This window comes from Nothobranchius furzeri, chromosome 15 (genome assembly GCF_043380555.1).
Source record: "Nothobranchius furzeri strain GRZ-AD chromosome 15, NfurGRZ-RIMD1, whole genome shotgun sequence".
NCBI classification, from domain to species: Eukaryota; Metazoa; Chordata; class Actinopteri; order Cyprinodontiformes; family Nothobranchiidae; genus Nothobranchius; species Nothobranchius furzeri.
In genome coordinates, this window is record NC_091755.1 from 57,554,996 (window position 1) to 57,576,720 (window position 21,725).

A 21,725-nucleotide genomic window follows, 5' to 3' on the forward strand; every position below is an offset into this window, starting at 1 on the left:
TTTTAAGATTTTTAATCTTTTATTTACTAAAGCAAAATAAAATGAAGAGCACTGTGTTTTCTTCCATGCCTCCAAATGTTGTCCCAGACGGGATGGGAAACCAAGACATCCCTCTCCGGGTCTTTTTGTGAATCCTTTGGTATTCCCAAACCACATAATCCCTTAGGTAAATCCTGGTCTGCCCCCAGGTCTCATCCCAAAGACCTAAATTCCTCCAGAGGAAGCATCCTGATCAGGACTTTCACTCCAAATCCAGCAACATCCCACCAGTTTCTGGTGGAAAACCATGACCTCAAATATGGAGCTGACCTTTATCTCCAATAGACCCACCCCCCCCCAAATCCCAATCCCAAACCACAGATGCCGTTTATGAACGCCACAGAATAAGGAACACTGAGTATTTTCAATAAACTCACACGAGATAAATGAGGACATAACCAGGAAAAGGTTTCTGCTGCTGACAAAGAATTTATTTTATCATGTCACATCACACCGAGCTGCTCAAGCGATACAGTTTTCAGCAGCAGACTATGGGGTTAGGCTATGAACCAACTGGTAGAGTGTGTGTTCTTCTATAATAGTGATTTGTTTGCAGCGCTTCCCCCATGCTGATGCTAACTCCTTCAGTGCGAGTCATCCCTTAATGTGACAAAGCTCTCGCTCATTACATCTTTACTTCCAGCATGTGAAACTTCAAGTACCAGTGAGTTTAACACTAGCAGATATTTACATTTGCTTAACAAAAACAAACAAATCAACTTTAATGAAACTGAAACTGATGGTTCCACTGAAACAGAAGAGAAAAACTCTTAAAAGTGGTTCATCAGAAGGAGTCGGCCGCAGCTGGGTCCATATCTTGGTTCGAACTGTCAGCAGCATCTTCACCTTCAACCATGTCTGACACCACCTGAAAACAACAGGCACAGATGACATTTTAGATAGATGATGATAATGAATTCCCAGTTTAGGTGGTACTACTACAAAAGCTTCAGCCTTGAGGACAGCAGTAGCTCAGGAGGTAGAGCGGGTTGTCCAGTAATCGTCAGGTTGCCAGTAGCTGACAGGCCCCGCCTCTTTCAGTGCGCCCCAGGGCAGCTGTGGCTACATGGCTGCTCATCCCCACCAGCGGGTGAGTGTGTGGATAACGGATTGTGTTGTGAAGCGCCTTGGGGGGTTGTAGACCCCTAAGAAGGTGCTATACAAATACAGACTATTTACCGTTTGTTCTGCAGACAAAAGCTAGGCTGTCCTCAGGGACCGTAGAGGAGTACGAGGCTGAAGCTGAAGCTGTGCTTAGGACATTAAAACGCTAGAGGAGCTGCGGTCACACTGAGGAAACAGATTAATGGTGGAACGCATCAAACTTTTTCTTCTAATGTAATTATTCAATCAGAACAATTTTGACCAAACATTGAAGCTGGTTAAGATTCCTAACTGATCTAATGATGCCTGTGGCGTCGACAAACCTTTCCCTGTGTGCTCTGCTGCTCCTCGCACCTCGCCACATTTCTGTGGAACAAATGTGGTTCTTAAGACATTTCTGAGCTTCGATAAAATGCTGTGCTGTGACATTTATGGCAGGTGGTTAGAAGAACAGGTCCACAGTAAGCCTTCTGTCTGGAGCTCTACTTTATCCATCAGTTTACATTAAATCTGTAGCTTAAAATAAAAATACCAGTGACTTTGTGCTGTTTTTAGCCAGAAACTCTTCTGCAGTAGCACTTGGGATCAGTGGGGACTACTGGGTCCCACCCACAAAAAGAACTAGATTTCATCAATCGCTGACTGTTGGGCTGACTGGAACACATCGCCTGACCTAAGATCAGATTGAACTGTTCTCATCCGCAGTACCAAACCAACTTTATTCGACTTCTGCTGGTGGGAAGCTGAACGTGTAAGGGCCGTGATTTACTTGCTGTTTGACCTCGCATTGGTGCAGGCAGAAGGCTGCAGCTTTGGTCACATACTTGCTGCTGCACAGCACAGCACTGCACGCAGTACTGGGGCGTTCCACCACTGGGCGCACTAGACTACTCAGACCAGAGCGGAGACCGGAGAGCCGGGCTTGTGGGTACAACCAAAACAAACATGGCATTAATAGAAGAGATCAGTAACTGGTTAATTTTTTTATCCACGACAGAAAAAAGACCTCACCTCCTGGTTACTCGTATATTGCAGCGTTCAAATGCGTCACATTGATTTCAGGGGAAGCAAACAACACATCAAATCAACAGAAGTAATGAGTGGCAGCCATTTTAAACACGTTTGCGTCATCAAACAGCAAGTATATCAAGGTCATAGGTGTTAACCCGAACCCTATCAGAGTAGCTTTGTTCTGACTCAATAATCACATTTAAGTTTATGTTTATTTATTTAGCAGACACTTTTATCCAAAGCGACATACAATTGTAAACCTATAGAGCATGTTGTGATCTGTGGGGGGACCCGGAGGAAACCCACACATGCATGGGGATCGCAGCCGGGTTTCAAACCTGCAACCTTCCTGCTGCGAGGCGACAGTAATAACAACTGTGCCACCATGCAGCCCTAAAAACAGCGTTATTGTGAGAAACTCGACACATGAAACCGTCTAACCTGGTCATTCATGATGGCATCTACATCTCTTTCTGACAGCTCCTGTCCCGAGGAGTCCAGGTCCACCTGGTCTGGGTCTTCTCCAGTCAAGATGTCCATTGGTGCTTCAGCAATAGCTCTGATGGTCTGGTCTTCCAGAGCAAGCGCTGTATCAAACTGCAGCGGGGATGGGGGACCCTGCATACCGTCTCCTTCTACATCCAGATCCTGAACAGAGAAATGAACCAAGACTGTTAAACGATCCACACACCAGATAGTGAATAACTTCATCAAACCTAACCAAGGGTCTTACGTGATGACATGCTGAAGAGTTGTCGACTGATCAGTCAGCAAGTAGCTTACGACTAGTTACTGTCTTATTATATGAAGATGACATAAAACTCATGTCAAAAGGGGTAACTGATTAAGCGTGACATCATGTTCCTTACAACTTGTTTTTATTTGACTATTTTTCTGTCCTGTCTCTGTTTACTATCTTCCTGCATCTCCTCTCAGTCCTAAAGAAAAACTGCTACCTGGGTTCATATATATTCACCTAATGAGTTACCTTTGAACTGCAGTTCTGAAAGATCTACCGACCACAAAAACAGCGGAGTGCTCGCTGCGCGCCGGCTGCACCGGTGAGGTACGTCACAGAGGACGAAACAGGCGATGCGCTCCGCTCCACAGCAGCGAAACGCATCAGGCACAAATAAAAGATAGAAAACATAAAAGGAAATGAGCCGGCATGAATGATTGCGTGTTAAATTTGTTTTTGAGGTGGCGACACCTAATTTGATAATGTTACTGTGGCCGTGCTCACGACGCAGATGTCTGGAGCACGTCAACAATCAGAGGTTTGCATGCGCAAGCTGGTTAAGGTTAGGATGGGGGTGAGGGGAATGTTAAATTGCAAGAGGGAAAAGGTCACAATTCGATCAATGTCCGTTTTACTGCGGGCGTCAGATACCGACGCTCTGGCACAGGGCTCGTTACCTGTCTTTTCTGAGGACTGCATCTTGTCGGTCATTATCGCGTTACAGCGACTAGTCGATGAAAGTCATAAAAAGTCACTACAGAGCAGTGAAGTCGACAAGTTGATACAACCCCTAGTATGCACCTCTGATTAAACAGTGCAACGGAGTAGCGAGCTCCTGCTTGTTCCTCCTTTTAGATTACTGGAAACATTTTGTTACACTGGCATGGTGTGTTTTCTAAAAAGGGCTTCTATGTCACAAATTTTCATCATGCTGCCTTTCTAGTGACAAGCACTTCCACCCAGGACCCAGTGAATGCTGCAATGTTGGAAACGCGGACAAACATGGAAAAACTTGGGAAGTTGTTAAAACCTGGAGTCTATCTAACAAAGCTGACTTTAACATTCCCACTGTATGCGTCCCATCAGAGCAGAGCGAGAGAGCTAGCGCTAGCTTCCCTTTCACTTTTAACCCTTTGTTAGTGTGGAAGGAGATGTTTCACCATGTTTGTGTGTCACTGTCATAGCAGGACAAATGGAAAAATAAAAAATCAATAACTAAATTCATCATCCTCAGTGAGCCACATGGGATACAAATATAATATATATAACCTTTAACCTTATAAAACCACAAACATAACCTTTTAAATTTATCCTGATAGATTTTTAAGCGTACAAACAATGGCTTAGTTTTAATTTCAACAAGCTCCAGTACATCAGTATTTATTGTTTCCTCAATGATAACACTTCCATAAGGTCATACAATTTAAGGTAGCTAGGGAAATCAGACACCACACAATGTAGCTGTTAGCTAGCATGCTAATGGAAAGCTAAAGTGCCACCACAGGAGAGAAAAATGTCTGCAGTTTGGAGGCGTTTTAAACCTGAGAGTGAAGGCATCTCAACAGAGTTTAATGTGTGAATATTGGGCATTTGAACGTGTGGGACGAGAAACACTGCCTTAAAAACAAACTTATTTCTCTTTTGGCCTTTCCACCTCAGCAAATCACATGACTGCATTTAGTTCTAGTCTGCCACCTTAAAAACAATCACCCTGAGAAATTGCCTGCAGACAGCAAAAAGGTCTGGTGTTAGCATTTTATCACACTGGGCGACTCTCTGTGGTTGAAAACAGCAGGTTTTGCAGTTTCAGGGAGCCGTGGTATGAGCAACCCTTTTATGACTATTGTACACAGGCAGCTTCAGTTGTTTAGTCGATAACAGCGAGTCTTCACTTAAGTGTAGTTAGTTGGGTTTTCCTACAGAATGTGACAGCAAAATGCTCTAGTGGGTGTGCACGTCAAAGCTCGCACGTCGGTGGGGACCCGAAGCACCTGTGTGTGATCTTTACTCTAGACAAAAATACAGCGAGGTGAAGAGTGAACCGTGTGAGATGATCTGTATGCCACACAGAAACACTAGGGGTGGGCGATGCAGAAAAAAAAATCACATTACAAATCGCGATTTATTTTCTGCAAAATCACGATCAAAAATTTGTCCATTTCAACAATTCAGACACTGAAGTTTAATTACCAGTAAAATACAACAATTCAAAAGCATACCCTTTCACTGAAAATAGGATAACAGATTACAAAATCCTAAAAAAAATCATAATAAAAAACTAAACATCCATCCACCCACCTAGCTCAGTTGAGAACTAGAGATCTCAAATGTCCCACATGCACTTTTCTTTATTGCATATTTATAATTAATATTAAATACCTAAAATTATATCTAGGTGGCTCATATCCTATCATCCACAATATTATCAGTAATTATTTCGTGTCCAGAAAAAAAACCATGTTAAACTAAATTCTTTGTGCATTTGCATCCTCTCCATTTTGGCCTTGCTGCTCTCTGTAGCTGTGCCCTGAGAACACCGGGGAGGGGTTTGGCCCGTCTCGCCACACAAACAGGATAAACTAAGCGCCGGTCGGTAGCCACAGTGAAAAGGCTCGCTAAAACACGAACGAACGTCCCCAAATAATAAAAGCCACAAAGCCAAATGCAAAGTTTAGAGCAGAACATTGACACAGAGGTTTCCTGATCTAGCAGACGCGTGAGAATACATGCAACGACCGTTTAGAGATGGAGCACGCTAGTGGCTAATACTAGCCCTGTAATTGATTATGGTGTGCTTCAATGAGTCATAATCATTTATGTCTACATCGATTATTAGACTATTTTCCTCAGCTCTACCGAGCACCCCCAGATAAACAAACCAACATGCTGCCTTAAACTTGCTCCGACTGGTTAATCTGTGTGTCTGTTGTGCCGACAGCTATGGCCAACAGAAGCAGACTAGCAAATGGTGTAAGTCGGCGGAGAGAAAAAACAACAACAAATGTTGTGTGCCCGTAGACTCATCCAGAAATAATGGCACAGATGGGTGACAGAATGTAAATAGACAGTTCTAGAATCTCAGAGCTTCGGTAGATTGTCGTCACATTATAATCCTTAATGATCTTATATCATCAGATCGCATGACCCTAGTTGAAACATTCTGCTTGCCTCGGTCTTTGGCTTTTGTCAGACTCTGAACCTGGAAATGGCGCAGGCAATGAGGCAGCAGGCAGAAAGCTCTGGAAAAACCAGCAACTTCAACCCCTAGCCAAATCAATTGCAGACATCGTGTTTTAAGACCAGGTCAGCATGCAAGGAACCACAACAAAACAGGTACTGAAAAGTTGGGGGCCAATACCAAACCGTACTTTTAGAAAAGGCTGTCAAAGTAAACTGCACCCATCTGAGCCAGGCTGAGTGGTGCTGTTGGAAAACGCCATAAATTAAACTTTAATGGGTGGCTGCGCTAAAAGACCTGATCCATCAAAGGAATTTTCTTTTTCATTTGGTGTGAAAAGCATCTCATGGTGGAACAGGATGCTTTACAGAGAGAGAGAGAGAGAGAGAGAGAGAGAGAGAGAGAGAGAGTGTGTGTGTGTGTGTGTGTGTGTGTGTGTGTGTGTGTGTGTGTGTGTGTGTGTGTGTGTGTGTGTGTGTGTGTGTGTGTGTGTGTGTGTGTGTGTGTGTGTGTGTGTGTGTGTGTGTGTGTGTGTGTGTGTGTGTGTGTGTGTGTGTGTGTGTGTGTGTGTGTGTGTGTGTGTAAGACAGTTTTAACATACATCACTGAACTCCAGGGGAAGGTTCTCTGTGGGCTGCAGCTCTGCTGCACTCAGGTACATGTCTTTGCCTGCAGGTGTGAAGTGCTCCTGCTGGGGGGGCTCCTGCTCGGGCTGGTACATGAGTGGAGGCAGAGTGAGGTGGAGTGGACAGCGAGGATTGTCAGACTGACCCATGTGGACAACACGATCACACGGAACATCTTTAATTCCTGGACAGATCTTAAAAAGCACCTGACTGCTGTCCTGGTAGATGTCTGACAGTCAGGCTGTCAGGGAAAACGCCTCAGACACAAGTTTAACTCAAGGAGAGAAAAAGATGGATGTTTTAGGCTCAGAAAACATAAGGTTAGTGCAGATGCATGAACTAACCTGGGTAATAGCCTTTTGTTGAGAAACTTGTAACTAACTTTAATTATGAAACATTGGCTGCTATAGATGTAACATTCTGATCAGTGAGCTCATTCATGTACCCATGATGACACTACACACTTTTCCAGCTGGAATAAATCACAACAGCATTTTATCAGTGACTATCACATTACAAAATTCCACTTCCATATGTTCCACTCTATTTGTAGAAAAGTTTGACTCACTGGACGATTCAGGGGTTAGACAAAAGAGGCTTAGGAAAGTATGTTGTTCCTTCCAACTGAAATGATTCGTCCCTTTTACAGTTTGGGGCAACAAATCAACAGACCACAGGAAGGAGTTCATTTAGGCTCCTTTAAAAACGAACAGCTACTGCAAGCTGCTGCTTTAGATCAGGGCCAGGGTTCAGAGAACAGAACCAGAAACAGACAAAGTTCTCATAGTAAAACTAATGGTTAAGGATACGTGAGAGACAGTGTCGAGCCAAGGGCAGGCAGGTGTTGGTACATCTGGTTCCCTCCACAAAAGAGACGCATTTTTCATTTACTGTTTTTGCATGAATCTGCAACAGAAGAGGTTGTAAACATTTGACTCAACAGTCACACTAGATCATTTAAAACAATGCTTTGGTTTTCCTAAAAATGACTCATGGCAGCATTCAAAAATGGCCGAGTTACTCATCCTAGCTAAAGCAGCCTCTGAGTGAGGGACAGGACTATTAACATTTCATGGCACATTAGGAGGGTTTCCACTATCGGAACTTCAGGATAATTTTATCAGATCTTCCCAGCATGTGCATGTCTCCACTTCACCATTTAACGAATCAGTAAACAATAATTCAAGGAATTTAATTAATTAAACCATTTTATTGATTATTTTCAGCCCTACTCATAATCCTGCCCCCTACCTATTAAACTGAAATAATAGGGGTTCTTCAGTATTAAGCAGAGCACCACAAACTCACGGATGAAAACTCAAGATTCAGAGGATAAAGGGAGAAATTGGTTGACTGCATACAGAACAGAAGAGATGGGGAGCTTGTGTGTTTATGGCACACTTTAACTTAGCTGCTCTGTAACCGTGTTCCCACCTGAGGAGCTCCTTCTGTCAAAGCCTGCCTCCTCTCCCTGAGCTGTCGATGAAGAAGGGCTTCTATGCCGTACCGACGACGATATCGACGGAGAGCTTTGAGCTTTTTAAGGTTTTCCCTCTCCTTCAAGGACAAACCTTCTGGTCCTGTCAGGAGGCTACTTCCTGTCAAACATAAATGAATCAAACAGCAACAATGACAAACCACTTCGAACACATTTAATTACAAAGTACCGTAAGTTTACCTAAAGTCTCGTGCTCCACTTTCCGATTATGAAGATATGTGCGCTTTTTCTCCTTGAGCAAATGCTGCAGGCGTTTGAACTGATCGATGTAGAGGGACTGGAGCCTAATGAGCTTTTCTCGAGTGATCAAGGCCACTTCCTCTGCTGTGTAAACTCCTGCATGTCTGCAAATATACAAGAAAACCAGAATAAGAATGAACAAAATCATGATATTTCCTGTAGAAAAATGCAGACTTCAGACACAACTGATCTGAAAGCTTAGCCTGGCCTGCCAGACTCCTCCTCTGTTTAATTCTGCACAGAGAAAGGGTCTGGGAACTCTCCTATTCAAATAACCCCACCCCCTGAGAATTCTAACCGAGCCAATCGGCGCTGAGTAGCGTACGTCACACACCACAATGCCGAGTTTGTTATAAACATGGCGACTGAAGCGGAGTTCGCTGCGGCTCTTTCCTCTGTTCTAAATGACTGGTAGATAGAAGTAGTTGAAGCGCTAAAAGCCTTTCTTCTAAATAAAAAAAACTGATGTTTGCGCTCTCACCAGACGCCTTTTTTACTACAGCTAAATAAACTGCAGCGGCGCGTGGTACAGTCAGCATTTCCGTCTTTATCTGACTGGTTATTTTTGAGCTGCCTAGTCCCGCCCCTCATGTGCGTCTCTGCCTGTGAGTTATCAGACTCTTTCTCTGTGCAGAATTAAATAAACAGAGGACGAGTCTGGCAGGCCAGGCTACTGGAAGCTTCCACAGACTGAGTGACTGGTGTCCGAGCTGAAGATCTTTTTAACGCTTCTTTTGTTGCCGTTTTACTTAAATAATAAATCTCCAGTTCTTGAACATTTTTGTTTGTCTGGATAGACAAGTTTGTCAGTGTTTTCATTATAAAATTTACTTCACCTCACGCTTAGATTACTGCAACTCATCATCACCCTGTCCTTTTTCTGCTCAACCTATTCCACATTTCCCGGGATCCACTGATTTCCCCCCTTTCCTTACATTTTTTAATCACAATTTTTTTTTCTCATTTTAAACATATTATTTAATCACATTTTAAAAATCTTTTTTATAATTAAATTTTTTCTTTTTGTGTAGCACCTTGTAATTTTTATCTCGAGAGGCTCTTTATAAAAGATTGTTTTCTTTCTTTCTTTACTTGGAGAAATTTTTACATGTTTAGCATCCTACCTCATAACAAAAGAAAATAAGCAATGGGTCTATTTACAAAGAAATCCAATCAGTAGAATAAAAATGTGAATTCAGATTGCTGTAGGGTGAGATTTTCATCTTACTTTAGTGGATCTTCATGATCACTGTCAACGCTGTCTGCCTCGCTGTCTGGATCTCCTCTCCACGTCTGGTCAAGAACCAGGGGTCCCTGCTCCTCTTCACTCAGACTTTCTACATCTGTCAAAACAGAGAAGGTGGGGTTTAAAACAGAGATAATATATTAAAACATGCAATATGATGATTCATTGGACTAAAGAGTAAGCGCTTTTACTTGTGTCTTTCCAGGTTAAATCAAGACCTGTTACCGAGAATGCGGCTGGCTTCAGCGCGTCCTCCCTCTAAACTGTATGCCTCTGCACGGTTAGAGCAGCTAAGCTGGGATAACAAAGCCTCTGGAGATGGACCAGCAGAGGACTTTCTCATCTGAGCTTGCAAAGCCATGGCGTTCTTATGGGAATGTTCTGCACAGAATGTCACTCTGGAGAACAAACATGGGGGAAAAAAAAAAGATGTTGGAGTTAAAGGTCTGGTACTGAACAACTTCACAGTCACATTAAACAAAGTCTTTTGTTAGCTTTTGCAGTTAGGATGTTCTCACCTGCAGTGATCGGTCCTCTTTATTCAAATACTGGCCACTTCCCTGGGGACCCATGAGCCGAACCAGAAAGGGGGATGGGGACATAGGATCCGTATAACGGTGGCTAATTGCCACAAAGTATGTTTCATGGCTGTTTTCACAACACTTAACGTCCGGTGGAAAAAAGTCTAAAGGCTGAAGCCCCCCCCCCCACCCCCACCCGGCTCATGGGTCTTCCTAACAAAGACAAATTAATGCTATTTTCTAATCCGCTTTGCCTTACGTCCTGACTCACACATATATTGTACTTCAATTTAAACGAGAAAAAAAAGTGTTTCAACGATGTCTTTTGCGTACTTTGATATTAGCTTGTAAACATTTGTAATTAAAATGACTACAAATTACAAGTCACATATATGACACTGCACAATCTCTTCTCCCCAGCGTAGCTGCTACTTATCACATGTGGTTTTCTCCACTTTTAATACTACTCAGGTATTTGCCGGCTGGTGTCGAATTACAAAAACGGGCACCGCAGAGTTTATCAACAGACTTGGCAACGCCACGAGCTCTGATTATAAACAACGACTACGCTCCTCTTTGAGCATTGTGAAAGGAGAATAACCAATAACCCTTTAGCCTGCTGAGAAGCAGATCTGTTTCAATGTAGCCTTCCTTTCATTATGATTGAGACATTAGGTGTTTTTGTGATAATTTCATTGTAAAATGTTCATATAATGTACTATTAAACATTAATTCAATATCATAACAAGAAACCTTTCAGTGCATTGAAATTTTCTTACATTCCTAGTGATGATGCTAGGGTACATAACAAAACCATACCGAGACCTGCTACAGGAGGTGGTCGCCGAGTGGTTCCAAATAAACTCACTTATTTTTGGACAGATGCCAAGATTTATTATCTCTGAATCATAAAAACACATTCAAAGGGTTCAAAAATAGCTCATGATCACAACACACAAGCTTCTTCCTGTGTTTACGTTTGTAGCCACTCCCCAGACTATCTGACTACTCAGAAGACTGAACAGTCTCACTTGGTTTGTAGTGAGGTCTCATGTTTATTTTTTTCTGTACAAAAATAAACTGAAGCGCAGAAAAACCCCTGTAATGTAACAAAATCACAAAGAAATTTGGACCAAAGGAACCAAACTGCAGGTGTGAAAACAGCCTTAAAGTTGATGAATGTGTGAACTTCTGCCTACCCATCTTTCCTCTCTGCCTTTGGAGCTGCATTGGGGCAGCGCTTGCCGTTCTTGACAGAGACATAGCTGCACTGCTTGTATGGCGCATTCTTGTCTTCAAGAATGTGTTTAATACAGAACTCCAAACCTTCCAGACGTGGCTGAGAACACGGTCGTAGGGTGAAGGAACAGGCCTGGGGCTCCTGTGGACGAGTCTGGGCCACCCGGTTACGACTCGAAGGCAAGACGTGGATTCGTATCCTGTTCATTTCAAGCCTGAAAAGTATCCACAAAATCATTAACATGGATTTTTATATAAATACTTTAGGAGAAAATGGTTTAAGTAGACTCGGTCAAGGTAGAGTATTCCTTAGTTCAGGGACTCCAACCCTGGTCTTCAGGGGCACCATCCTACAGGTTTTATCTGTTTCTCTGCTCCAACACACCTAATTCAATAGATGAATTACCTGTTCAGCAGGTCATCAAGCCTATTGACCACCCACTGAATAAAAGCTGGTGTGTTGAAGTAGAGAAACCTCTAAAACGTGCCAGAAAGGGTCCCACAAGGACCAGGGTTGTACCCTACTGCTCCAGAAAGTTGAAGCAGCAAGTCAGCGAACACGTTCATGCAAAATGGTAAACAATCATTTGGTTCAAAATAAAATACTATATGTACATTTTTACTATTAAGCTGATATTTTTAGAGACAATTTATAATCAGTGGTGAATATTGATCATTTTCACACTGCCATTTTTCTATTGCTTGTAGAAAAAGGAACAGTCTAAATGTTGTCTTTTTATATTTAATTAAAAAATATGTGGACATCTTTTCTTTACAAGCCAAAAACATCACCGTATGTATTCTTCGATGACAATTTCAGATACATCCTTTGCAGACATGGTGTGAGGACATTTCAAGAGCATTTCTAAGGGAACATCGATGTTCATTATTCTATCTGTAATCTTCTAATAGATTATATTTATCTATGTTGGTCCACTTCTATTTCCACAAGGCCGCACGATATTGGGAAATTATGCCATAATATTGTTGACAGTAACAGTAGTGATACACCCACTGACTAATACGCGGATTGTTTCTGTGATTCTTTTGAAAACCTCTGCAAAACTGACAGTCTGTGACAAAATACAGTTTTTAAATCCCAAGTCCCTAACGCAAACAAATCTACAGCTACATTAGCTAAAGCTGGTAAACAACATAAAACAGTTTCATACTTACAGTAAACAAACACACGCGGCAATAGTTTCTCCACACTACTAACAATTTCTCTAATTTTGGACCAGACAAGAAGTATCGAGGTTCTACACAGAGCAGAAAACCGTCGCTGGTCTACCCAAACGAAAGGCCACGCTAACGACGAAAAGGACTTCAAAACATGTGGAAATAGGAGACTACAACGAGCTTAAACCCGCCTCTTCACTGCGTCACTCCAAATCCTGCAGTTAATGGGCCGCCATTTTTGTGTAGCTAGTGACAACGGCAGCTGACTGACAACTGGAATAATTCGAAGCGAGGGAATTAGCTTTTCTGATAGATGGCAACAGTCAGACATTCATCTTAGTGTTATTGAAATAATTTGACATTAAGATGTAAAACAATACCCGTTGTGTGAAGTAAAACTGCTCGCCCCTCTCGCGTCTGCTGTCCTCACAATAGACATGTAGCACAATGCTAACCTTCGTGCAGTTTCCTCAGCATGTCGGCAGCCCCGCCCACTCTAAGCTCTCATTGGTCAGGATGGGAGACACCCAGACGGTTTATTGGTTAATCCAACTGTCACTCATTTCGGAGGCAAACTTGTTGAGACGACACTGACGGGTGATTGTAAAACTTAAAACCAAAAATGTATTTAAAATATTTATTGACTTTTAGAATAAAGCAACCACATATCAAAAAGAACAGTGTTTACATATAACTTAATGAAAAAAACTTTTATTTCCAGACCTGAGTGTCAATAAAAACACCAAGACAAGAAGAAACATGAAACTTAAGACTATTGAAAATGTGATTTTTGCATTGTTAGGTTGCATGAGTGTCTTCTGTTTGTATATATATATATATATATATATATATATATATATATAGGTTTTTATAATAAAATGTGTTCCACGATTTTCCCCATAGCATGTTAATACTCAAGTTCAACGCTTTCTCCAAACCACATAGCTCATGTTTTAAAAAATGCATTTGAAATTCACTTTCCTTATTTACCCACTGTACAAATTAACACTTTGTCAATTACATTGCAGTCAAACCCACAAAGATAAATATTCAGTGCATTTAACCAATTCCCAGTTACAACAAAAAATTGAAGTAAAACATCTGCTGCTTGAGCAAAGAAATATTTCTTTTCCAGCATGTATTTCAAGGGAACAAAAATGTAGTTGCATGGCTGATTTGTTCTACTGCATTGCTGTAAACTGCCTTAACCACTTTATATGACAACATAAAAATAAGGTCAAAGCAGTAATACTACACAACCAAACCCATATAAAGCCCAATATGGATGAAATGTCCAGATGACAGCCGAATCTCCTACCAACAAATATAAAACCAAGCATCAAATTTAAACAATCACTAAGTGACTTCATGCTCAAGAACCTGTACCGGAGATATACCGACAGCCAGCATGCCATCTAGGATTTTACTAATTTACAGAACACATGCGAATTTAAGAACAGTGTGAAGATGGGTTACGAACAACCTAGTATATAAAAATAGAAGAAAATAAAAACATCAGAACATGAGACCAGAGAAGTTGTGTACCACCGGCTTTGACATTCCAGAAACCACATGATTATTTTTGATACTGTATTATTGTGCTGTTGCATACTGAACATTCATAGGTGATCGGAAAGCATAATAGATGTTTTTGACCCAGCTGTTTACAAACGAGCACTGTTGGGCAATCAGGAAAAAAATAAAAATAAAAAATGAAATCATAAATCAATCAATGCAGCCTCGTTTGCTCTGAAATTCTTAAAAACTAAAAGGTATTGTTTTTTTCTTGTAAGTCCTTCATAATAACCATATTGGGTGGATATGTTTGTACTTTTAGAACAAAAGTGTGTCCGCCATATGAAGTTAGTGTGTTTATTTACTAAGGAACAAAGTATGCATATTTTACAACCATTTAAAACAATGACTGCAACACCAAGTCTAAAGAGAGACGTACAAGTTCGCTTACGTCACCCCCCCCCCCCCTTTTTTGTTTGTAATTTTCAGTAACAAATGTAAAAAAAATGTTTAAAACATCTGACTATACAATCTTCATACATGGTACCCAAAAAATAAAAAATGCTGCAAACAAAAACAAACACTAGGTATGGAACCAGGTTGCTGTTAAACATGGCTTTGGAGATATGCGTTCTTAAACCAAAATTAATTTTAAAAGAACGTTTTTTAAAAACCACTCAATCAATAAATAACATACTATAAAACCATTACAAAAATAACTGGTAAAAGAACCTAAAAAGGTTTCTGATGGCAGTTTGGATTCCTTTAAAATTTCAACAGAACTCATTTCTTAACCTCAACCACATCGCATTGGAAGTTACAAAAAGAAAATATAAATATTTATATATATACAATTTCCGCTAAGTCTTTTTTTTTAATCCCACATTCGGCGAGGCTCTCAAACCTTGTTATTGCCCCACAAGTAAAAGGGGAAAGTCATTTTCAGCCTACCAACATGTTGGGTGTGTAGAAGACACAAAAAACTTATACAATGCTTTATGTAACAAAGAGGACGTTTGGGACTTCAAGTACAATGTACAGAACAACTCCTGATCAGAGGTCTATTTGGGTAAAGGTGGAAGTGGGGGAGGCGGTTCTGAAGGTAAGGGTGGGGGTCTGGAGTTGTTCCCTCTGGAGCCACCAGTGTACCGATAGTCACCATAATGAGATCTATATTCAAACATGGATGGCTGAGATGGTTGGACCCCCTGAGCGCTCAGCAATGAGTTTAGCATTTCAAAAGTGTCCTGGTACTCATTAGACTGGCCCCCGCTTGCTGAACCGTGTCCATTAGTATCTGTTTTGTCAGTTTTGGAGTGTGAATACGTCCCCTGGCTGTGGGAAAGGCTCAGAGAAGGCAGAATGTCCAATCCGTGAGCCAGAGTTTGCCCTGAGGAGGAAGACAGGGACGGTAACTGGTAGGGATTTCTAGAAGTCTTGCTGGCTTTGGCAGCTGGTTGGGAGCCTGCTACAGGGTCTTGGGAGTGTACCCGCTTTCTAGATGAGGAGGAGGAAGAGGACGAGCTCAGAACTTTTTTGCTGCTTCCCAGTGTTCCACTGGAAGCAGATGAATGTTTGTGTGAAGAAGAAACTGAAGCACTGCTAGAAGAGGAGGAATGGTGGTGAGGATGATGGTTGTGATGATGGTGATGATGGTATGCACGGTCCCTGTGCTTGTCCCTGCTACTCTTGCCCTCCTCTCCAGAACTCCCTCTTTGCTTCTCAGGCACTCGTATTTTTACTTTGATGTCTGGATCCTGACCTCGAGTGGCGTCACTGACTGCTCCGGTGTGTGGAAAACGCATTTTCAGATGCCTCTCCTTCTCCAAGGGAATTTTAAGAATAATGGGTGATGGGTTGGGCATGTCAGAGGAGGAAGAGGAACTGGACTGCTGGTGATGATGATGCTGTTGCTTCTCCTTTCTCTGCTGCTGGCCAATGAGAGCCTGGGCTGCGTTTGCATATTCCCTCTTCACACTGGCCTCCATGTTCTCAAGCTTTCTCTTCTGTGCTGCCAGGACATCAGCATTTTTGGCACGGTACTCACTCAGGGATACCTTTGCTGGGGTGTGCACTTCATGGTTGGGCTGCTGCTGCTGCTCAGTTCCAGCCTGACCCTTTCCACTCCACGTCTGAGCACTAATGGGCATAGCCCTGTCCTTGTCACTGATAGATGATGAAGAGGAGGTGGACGGTGGAGCTGAGAGGCTCAACAGGCCCGCTACAGTACTCTCTGATGAAGCCATAGAAATCATGTTGATCATGGTGTCCCTCTGGTCGCCATCTTCCTGAATCTTTGGCTTGACTTTGGGTGTCTGACCGCCAGCCTAAAATGCCAAAAAGTCAAAGATTAAAGTTCATTAAAATTTACAAATTGCAGAAAGACCAGATTGTATCAAGTGGGTGGGAAAATAAAACGTGTACCTTCCAGTTGCGAATGCGTTTCAGCCGACTGGGTGTTTTCTCCAGGATTTGAAGGAACTCGTGAGTAAGTTCTGCAAAAGATTTTAAAAATTAAGATAAACTCAAGTAGGGCTGGGCGATACGGCCTAAAATCAATATCATTATATATTGAGCATTTCACCTCGATAACGATAAATGGACAATAACTACAGGTGTGCGCAGAAACAAAAGTTGTCCACTAGATGGGGCTGTCACCTAGGGCTGAACGATCTATCGTTTTTTTTTTTTTGGGACCGAAATTGCGATTTCAAACAGCACGATCACATGATCGTCAAAGCTGGGGTTTTGGGGCGGTTTTGACTGATCCAGGATATGTTGTGTAACTTTTACATTCGGGGTTTCCCCCTGTGTTACAGCGACGGCAACAGCCAGCGCGGGGGAAGGGATACGGTGTAGGGTTGGGAATCGAGCATCGATTGGAACTGGGACCAACTGTTAGTTTTTCATGGAGTCGTTCAAAGTTTTTTACTTCAATTCCTAGTTTTCGATTCTTAGTATGCCGACCGGAAAAGGAAACCGCGGCCAATCTCCATGAAAAATAAACGTGATCTGCTAATTGTGATCAACGCTTTTCAGAGCTGATCACACCAGCTGTCTGTCTGCAGCACCAAGTCCCCCCTCCCCCAACCGTGCACGCAGCGGCCAAATATAAACAAATGCGTCTGCCGAACTTTTACCCCGTAATGTAAACTTTAACTCCTGCAGCGTAGAGGAAACGTTAAAATACGGCAACACAGTGGACTTACTAGAAGCTTTAAAGAACAAACTCTGGATGGTGTGAGATTGTCTCACTGCAGAAATAAAAACACACACGTCAGCAGTCAGACGCAGCCGCTCACCAACACTCGTGTGTGTGTGTGAGTGTGAGCGTCAGAAGGCTGAATAACCTGTAGAATAATTAAAGTCATAATGCTAGAGAAGCTTCTTTGTGGTGGACCACACCAGCTTCTGCCACTAGGAAAGGGATAATAAATAATAAATAATAATAAATCACACACAAAGTTGTGAAATTTCCTTTCTGAACTATATCTGTTAAGAGTTTTAAAATCTGTTAGATTGTTACTGACAGCAGCTACATTTAAGTTTCAGTCTCTGTTCTGACTGAAGCTGCTGCAGCATGGAGGTGTAGTTCTCAGTCATCCTGGACATGATCATCCTGAGAGTTTTAGCAGAAAACAGCTGGACGTTTCTGGATATGTCGGAGACATTTAGCCTCTCATCCCAGAGGCTTCTTCCAGACTTTGGTTGTGGTCAGAAACAAACACACTGATTGTGCTGCAAGTCTTTTTCTTTTTTTCTTGAAAACATGTTTTTGTCTAAATGAAGATGATGTTATTGTTCATAGAATTAAAATTCATGATGAGGTTAAGATAATTTCATCAAGCAGGACCTGTGGTTAGCTGGCTCATTTAAAACATGTCATGTCTTGAAAGAATTGGAATCGATAGGAACCGGAATCGAAATCAGAATCGTTCAAAACCAAACAATGCCCAACCCTAATGGGGTGTACTGTCTGGAGCCGAGCCCAGCTGACAGAGCTGCACATTTAGGTTATTTTCCCTGTTTTATTTTTCCACACACAGCGCTGCTAGAGCTTGGTTTATGCTTCATCAGTGCGAGTGCGGAGTCGTGCACTTTAGTTGACTTGAAAGATCAACTTTTCTTTTAAAAAATGTTTGATTTTTTCAGATGGCACACATTGCGTCTTTCTCATGGAGCTGTCCGCAGCACTAACCAGGCTTTATAGCTGAGATTTAGTGATGAAAAACTATCAGACGGCTTAGAAAAGCGTGCAGCCTGCCTTGGTAATGCAGGGAAAACTGTGTATATTTTTCGTTAATTAATACATTTGAAAACTGTTTCTACATTCAGATATCCTCCTTGCATTTTTGGAGTAGAACAAGAACATGTTCATTATAAAGCACCTCTCTAGATAAAAATCACAAATTGCTTCACAAGCACACAAAAAAACCATAATAACGGGAGAAAATTGTAATAGCTTTAACAGTGTTTATTGTATTATTAGATAATTATTCATTAATTATAATATACCTGATTAGGTGTACATATTAATTATTATTAGATATTAACGTGATTAATATTTAGAGGTATATATTAACATGTGAATGATTTGTTCTACTAGATTAGAATCTAGACCATCTTTTCACCTAATAAACAGGAAGGCCTGGCAGGCTAGTATTGTACCTTTGTTTGAAGAAAATCGTGAATTGAACTGAAATCGCAATTTCTGTTCAGCCCTACGGTCACATGTATTACGTCAAGTCACATTTTTACCTGACTTAAGGTGGTACAGCTTCTTAAAGGAACCTTAACGTTGCCACCCTACACACATCTTTTCTTTTTTTTATTATCAAATTTATTGTCACAGGAAAAATTATCGATAAGTCAGAAATTTTGATGACGACACATTTTCGATTTATTGACCAGCCCTAAACTCAAAGCAATTAAACGTTATGAGTTGACCATTTTTGTAATTAAAATAGACAGAAGAATGATACGGTTTACAACACATACCGTCTAATAACTCGAGGGTAACTGTGGGATCAACATACTCCCACCAGTGTTTGCCATCCGTAGACACAGGGATTTCCCAGTTGGACCACTTGCAAGCGAGATGGATACACACGCAGGCCACAACAGGTGGGCTATACTGAAGGCAGAACGTGGTCAAGTGCAGACTGCGTGGCAGGATGCATCCAGGAAAGAAACAACGAGAAGAAACAGAAAAACCAGGGAACAGGTTTTAGTGTATTTAAATGCAGCAGAAGAACAGAACATGAAAAAATCTAAAAGCTGTGATTCTGGCAGAATGCCACAGCTTTTAAATTCACTGCAAATTATGACTATACCTGTTGGTGGCCATAAAGTATGATGTTTGGGCAAGGTCTTTACTGGCTGGAATAACAGAACCAAGAAACAAAATAAAATAACAATTTCTGCAAAATAAAACATGCCGAAATACGACCTCCAAAAAGCAAGATGAAGGTACTCACCTCTAACAAGCTGTGTGCACTTGACGACATGAGTGTGAGGATGATCAATCGTGATTTCAAAAGCTGAAAAAAAGAAGACAATAATAGAAATAATTTAATGAACTGAATGAAATTCAAAAATACATTTCTGTCCATTATATTTGGGTTTAAATAAATCCAGTTGCCATGGAAAATGAATAAAAGTCCCTGAAAATCAGAAAATGGGTATTATTATTTCGAACTCACAGTGGAAACTCAGTTATGTAACAATGTAATTTTCCCATGCGACAGATGAGATCATGAAAGATTAGGAGCATGATTGAAAAACAAACAAAAAAAAACCACACTGAGAAAGTGTCTTAAATACAATGAATGAATGTCAATTTCCAATGCTGCTAACCACATTAGGAGCTTCTGTGAACAGAAGTTAAAATACGCTAGCCTTATAATCACTCAATGTGTTTCTGGAGCAAAATAAGGGACCCAGGCTCTCCTTCTAAACTTACCCAGGGTCTGGAGAATTATGCTCTCAAGAATGACCAGGTCTTGGGCTTGTTGCAGGTAAGCCTGAGGTTGAAAGGGACAGGCACATTACTTACTGCGATGCCTTTAATCGCTGTCAAACAAGAGATACTACACACTTTTCGTGGATCCGAAAATGTTCGACAACTAATCTGAAAGCATTCTTGGTAAAGAGCTCAGACTACATGAACACAGACTCATGATGTTGGGTCCCATTGTGCTGCCAAGTTTCAGAAACTTTTGGAAGTGTTTAAGTTAATCACAGGAAGAAGAAATCCTCTCGTCCTACAACTGCTAGACATCACAGTGTCAGGACAACAGAAACCTACTAAAAGAGGTGCATTTTGTTTCTTGTTTTCACAACTAATGAATCTGAAAGGAGTAACTATTGAAAACCAGACACCAACTTGAGTATACGTTCTGGAATTACAGAAATATAATAATAAAAAAAAACACACACACACACAGTAGGGCCTGTTATCCAACACTTACATCACTGCGCACATCTGGAGAAGGATCCTGGGGGTTGAGACATGCATGTGCCACCTTAATGACGTGTTCCAACTTTCTGGGCTGCTCCTCGACCTTCGCAGCCAGGAAAAGAGCAGCGGGAGAAATAACCTAAACAGGGGGGAAAATGTTTTTAAAAAAATCTGAAGCTGGAGAACACAAATGAAACGAAGGACATATGGATGAGATAGGGTACTTACATTTCTGTGAAATCTCGAGAATGACTGGACCATGTAAAACCGATGCATGTACACAATGGCTGTATTAATAGTGAGTTGGGATCTGACATACATTAGTTAAAGGGTATTTTTTAATTAATGTAGTATTAAGTGTTAAGAAGTTTGACTATACAAAAATGAAAGCAATAGAATGAATTAATCACTAAATCACTTTTACATTACAAAAAAAGCAACACTAAAGTCCCAGTAAAGCTAAACACCAGAAACTGAACGGGAAATAATTATATTTATACGACAGACACAAACCTGGCTTTTGGTTGATATAAATACTCTCAATATTCCCTATAAGACACTAATAATACAAAGTCTGTCTGAGAACGATCAGCTGTTCTACTCCAAATGTTTTCTTCCTCTAACTTTAGACTAGTAGTCACAGCTAATGCTAACATTCTGGAGGCCTCTCGACAACACAGGCCTTCTTGGTTTCAGTTAGCATGTTTCGCCGCTGCCCGGTGACAACACTGAACTAACGTTTACCAACATCATCAACCACTATGTTAAGACACTGTGGCAGAGGAGGAGACTGAATAAAAACAAGAAGGTGTCTAAAAACACCGCAGCAATATACACCAGCTACACTATGTCAAACCGGCTTCAGGAGAAACTAAGCTTCGCTAGCCAGTAAGCTAATGTTAGCTACGTGCGACACTCCACCACAAAAGATACACATTGAGCCGTTGTCCCATGTCCTGGAGCAGGTTCGCTGCCTGTTGCCTGTAGGACAGCTCCTTATCGGGGTCCAGTCCAGCTCGCCGAGAAGGGCTGTTTTCGATCTGTTGTCGGGTGAAGCACCATTTATTGTTACTGCTGGCAGGGAGAGAACGAAACGAAGCCGCCATTACTGAGAAGGACGAGAGTTTAAA

The 21,725-nt window shown here is 41.5% G+C and overlaps 2 protein-coding genes and 1 non-coding gene across 6 annotated transcripts; all 3 read right to left on the minus strand.

Annotated features, from left to right (window-relative positions):
* Positions 1 to 448: 448 nt before the first annotated feature.
* On the minus strand, positions 449 to 13,131 carry kansl2 (KAT8 regulatory NSL complex subunit 2). Of its 2 annotated transcripts, none has more exons than XM_015968204.3 (10): positions 13,001 to 13,131; positions 11,402 to 11,656; positions 9,907 to 10,079; positions 9,664 to 9,778; positions 8,376 to 8,539; positions 8,132 to 8,295; positions 7,507 to 7,603; positions 6,673 to 6,926; positions 2,596 to 2,802; positions 449 to 907 (listed from the first exon to the last, which is right to left on the minus strand). In XM_015968204.3, exons 1-10 carry the CDS (start codon positions 13,057 to 13,059, stop codon positions 824 to 826), a joined length of 1,572 nt encoding a protein of 523 aa, XP_015823690.1. In that variant the 5' UTR covers positions 13,060 to 13,131; the 3' UTR covers positions 449 to 823. The 2 variants fall into 2 exon arrangements, with proteins under 2 accessions (XP_015823690.1, XP_015823691.1); XM_015968205.3 differs by lacking the exon at positions 13,001 to 13,131 and adding an exon at positions 12,618 to 12,944.
* LOC129164848 (small nucleolar RNA SNORA2/SNORA34 family) lies at positions 7,307 to 7,443 on the minus strand. Its single transcript, XR_008564334.1, has one exon. It is a non-coding gene; the product is annotated as a small nucleolar RNA SNORA2/SNORA34 family (small nucleolar RNA).
* Positions 13,132 to 13,243: 112 nt separating the features above from the next.
* Positions 13,244 to 21,713, minus strand: ccnt1 (cyclin T1). 3 transcript variants are annotated; one of them, XM_070545046.1, is made up of 9 exons: positions 21,529 to 21,713; positions 20,824 to 20,905; positions 20,606 to 20,734; positions 20,098 to 20,158; positions 19,613 to 19,675; positions 19,469 to 19,514; positions 19,134 to 19,297; positions 16,560 to 16,630; positions 13,244 to 16,462 (listed from the first exon to the last, which is right to left on the minus strand). In XM_070545046.1, exons 1-9 carry the CDS (start codon positions 21,699 to 21,701, stop codon positions 15,197 to 15,199), a joined length of 2,055 nt encoding a protein of 684 aa, XP_070401147.1. In that variant the 5' UTR covers positions 21,702 to 21,713; the 3' UTR covers positions 13,244 to 15,196. The 3 variants fall into 3 exon arrangements, with proteins under 3 accessions (XP_070401147.1, XP_070401146.1, XP_070401145.1); XM_070545045.1 differs by having other exon boundaries at positions 19,469 to 19,523; XM_070545044.1 differs by having other exon boundaries at positions 19,469 to 19,527; positions 19,611 to 19,675.
* Between the last annotated feature and the right edge of the window lie 12 nt (positions 21,714 to 21,725).

Coding starts and splice junctions, on each gene's coding strand:
- kansl2 (XM_015968204.3), bottom strand. CDS start 13,059: ATGTCTATTGTGAGGACAGCAGACGCGAGAGGGGCGAGCAGTTTTACT. Junction 7,604..8,131: donor TGACAGAAGGAGCTCCTCAG/GTGGGAACACGG, acceptor CTTCTGTTGCAG/ATTCATGCAAAAACAGTAAA. Junction 908..2,595: donor ATGCCATCATGAATGACCAG/GTTAGACGGTTT, acceptor TGTTGTTTTCAG/GTGGTGTCAGACATGGTTGA.
- ccnt1 (XM_070545044.1), bottom strand. CDS start 21,701: ATGGCGGCTTCGTTTCGTTCTCTCCCTGCCAGCAGTAACAATAAATGG. Junction 20,735..20,823: donor TCTCGAGATTTCACAGAAAT/GTAAGTACCCTA, acceptor CCCCCTGTTTAG/GTTATTTCTCCCGCTGCTCT. Junction 20,159..20,605: donor CTCCAGATGTGCGCAGTGAT/GTAAGTGTTGGA, acceptor TTTCAACCTCAG/GCTTACCTGCAACAAGCCCA.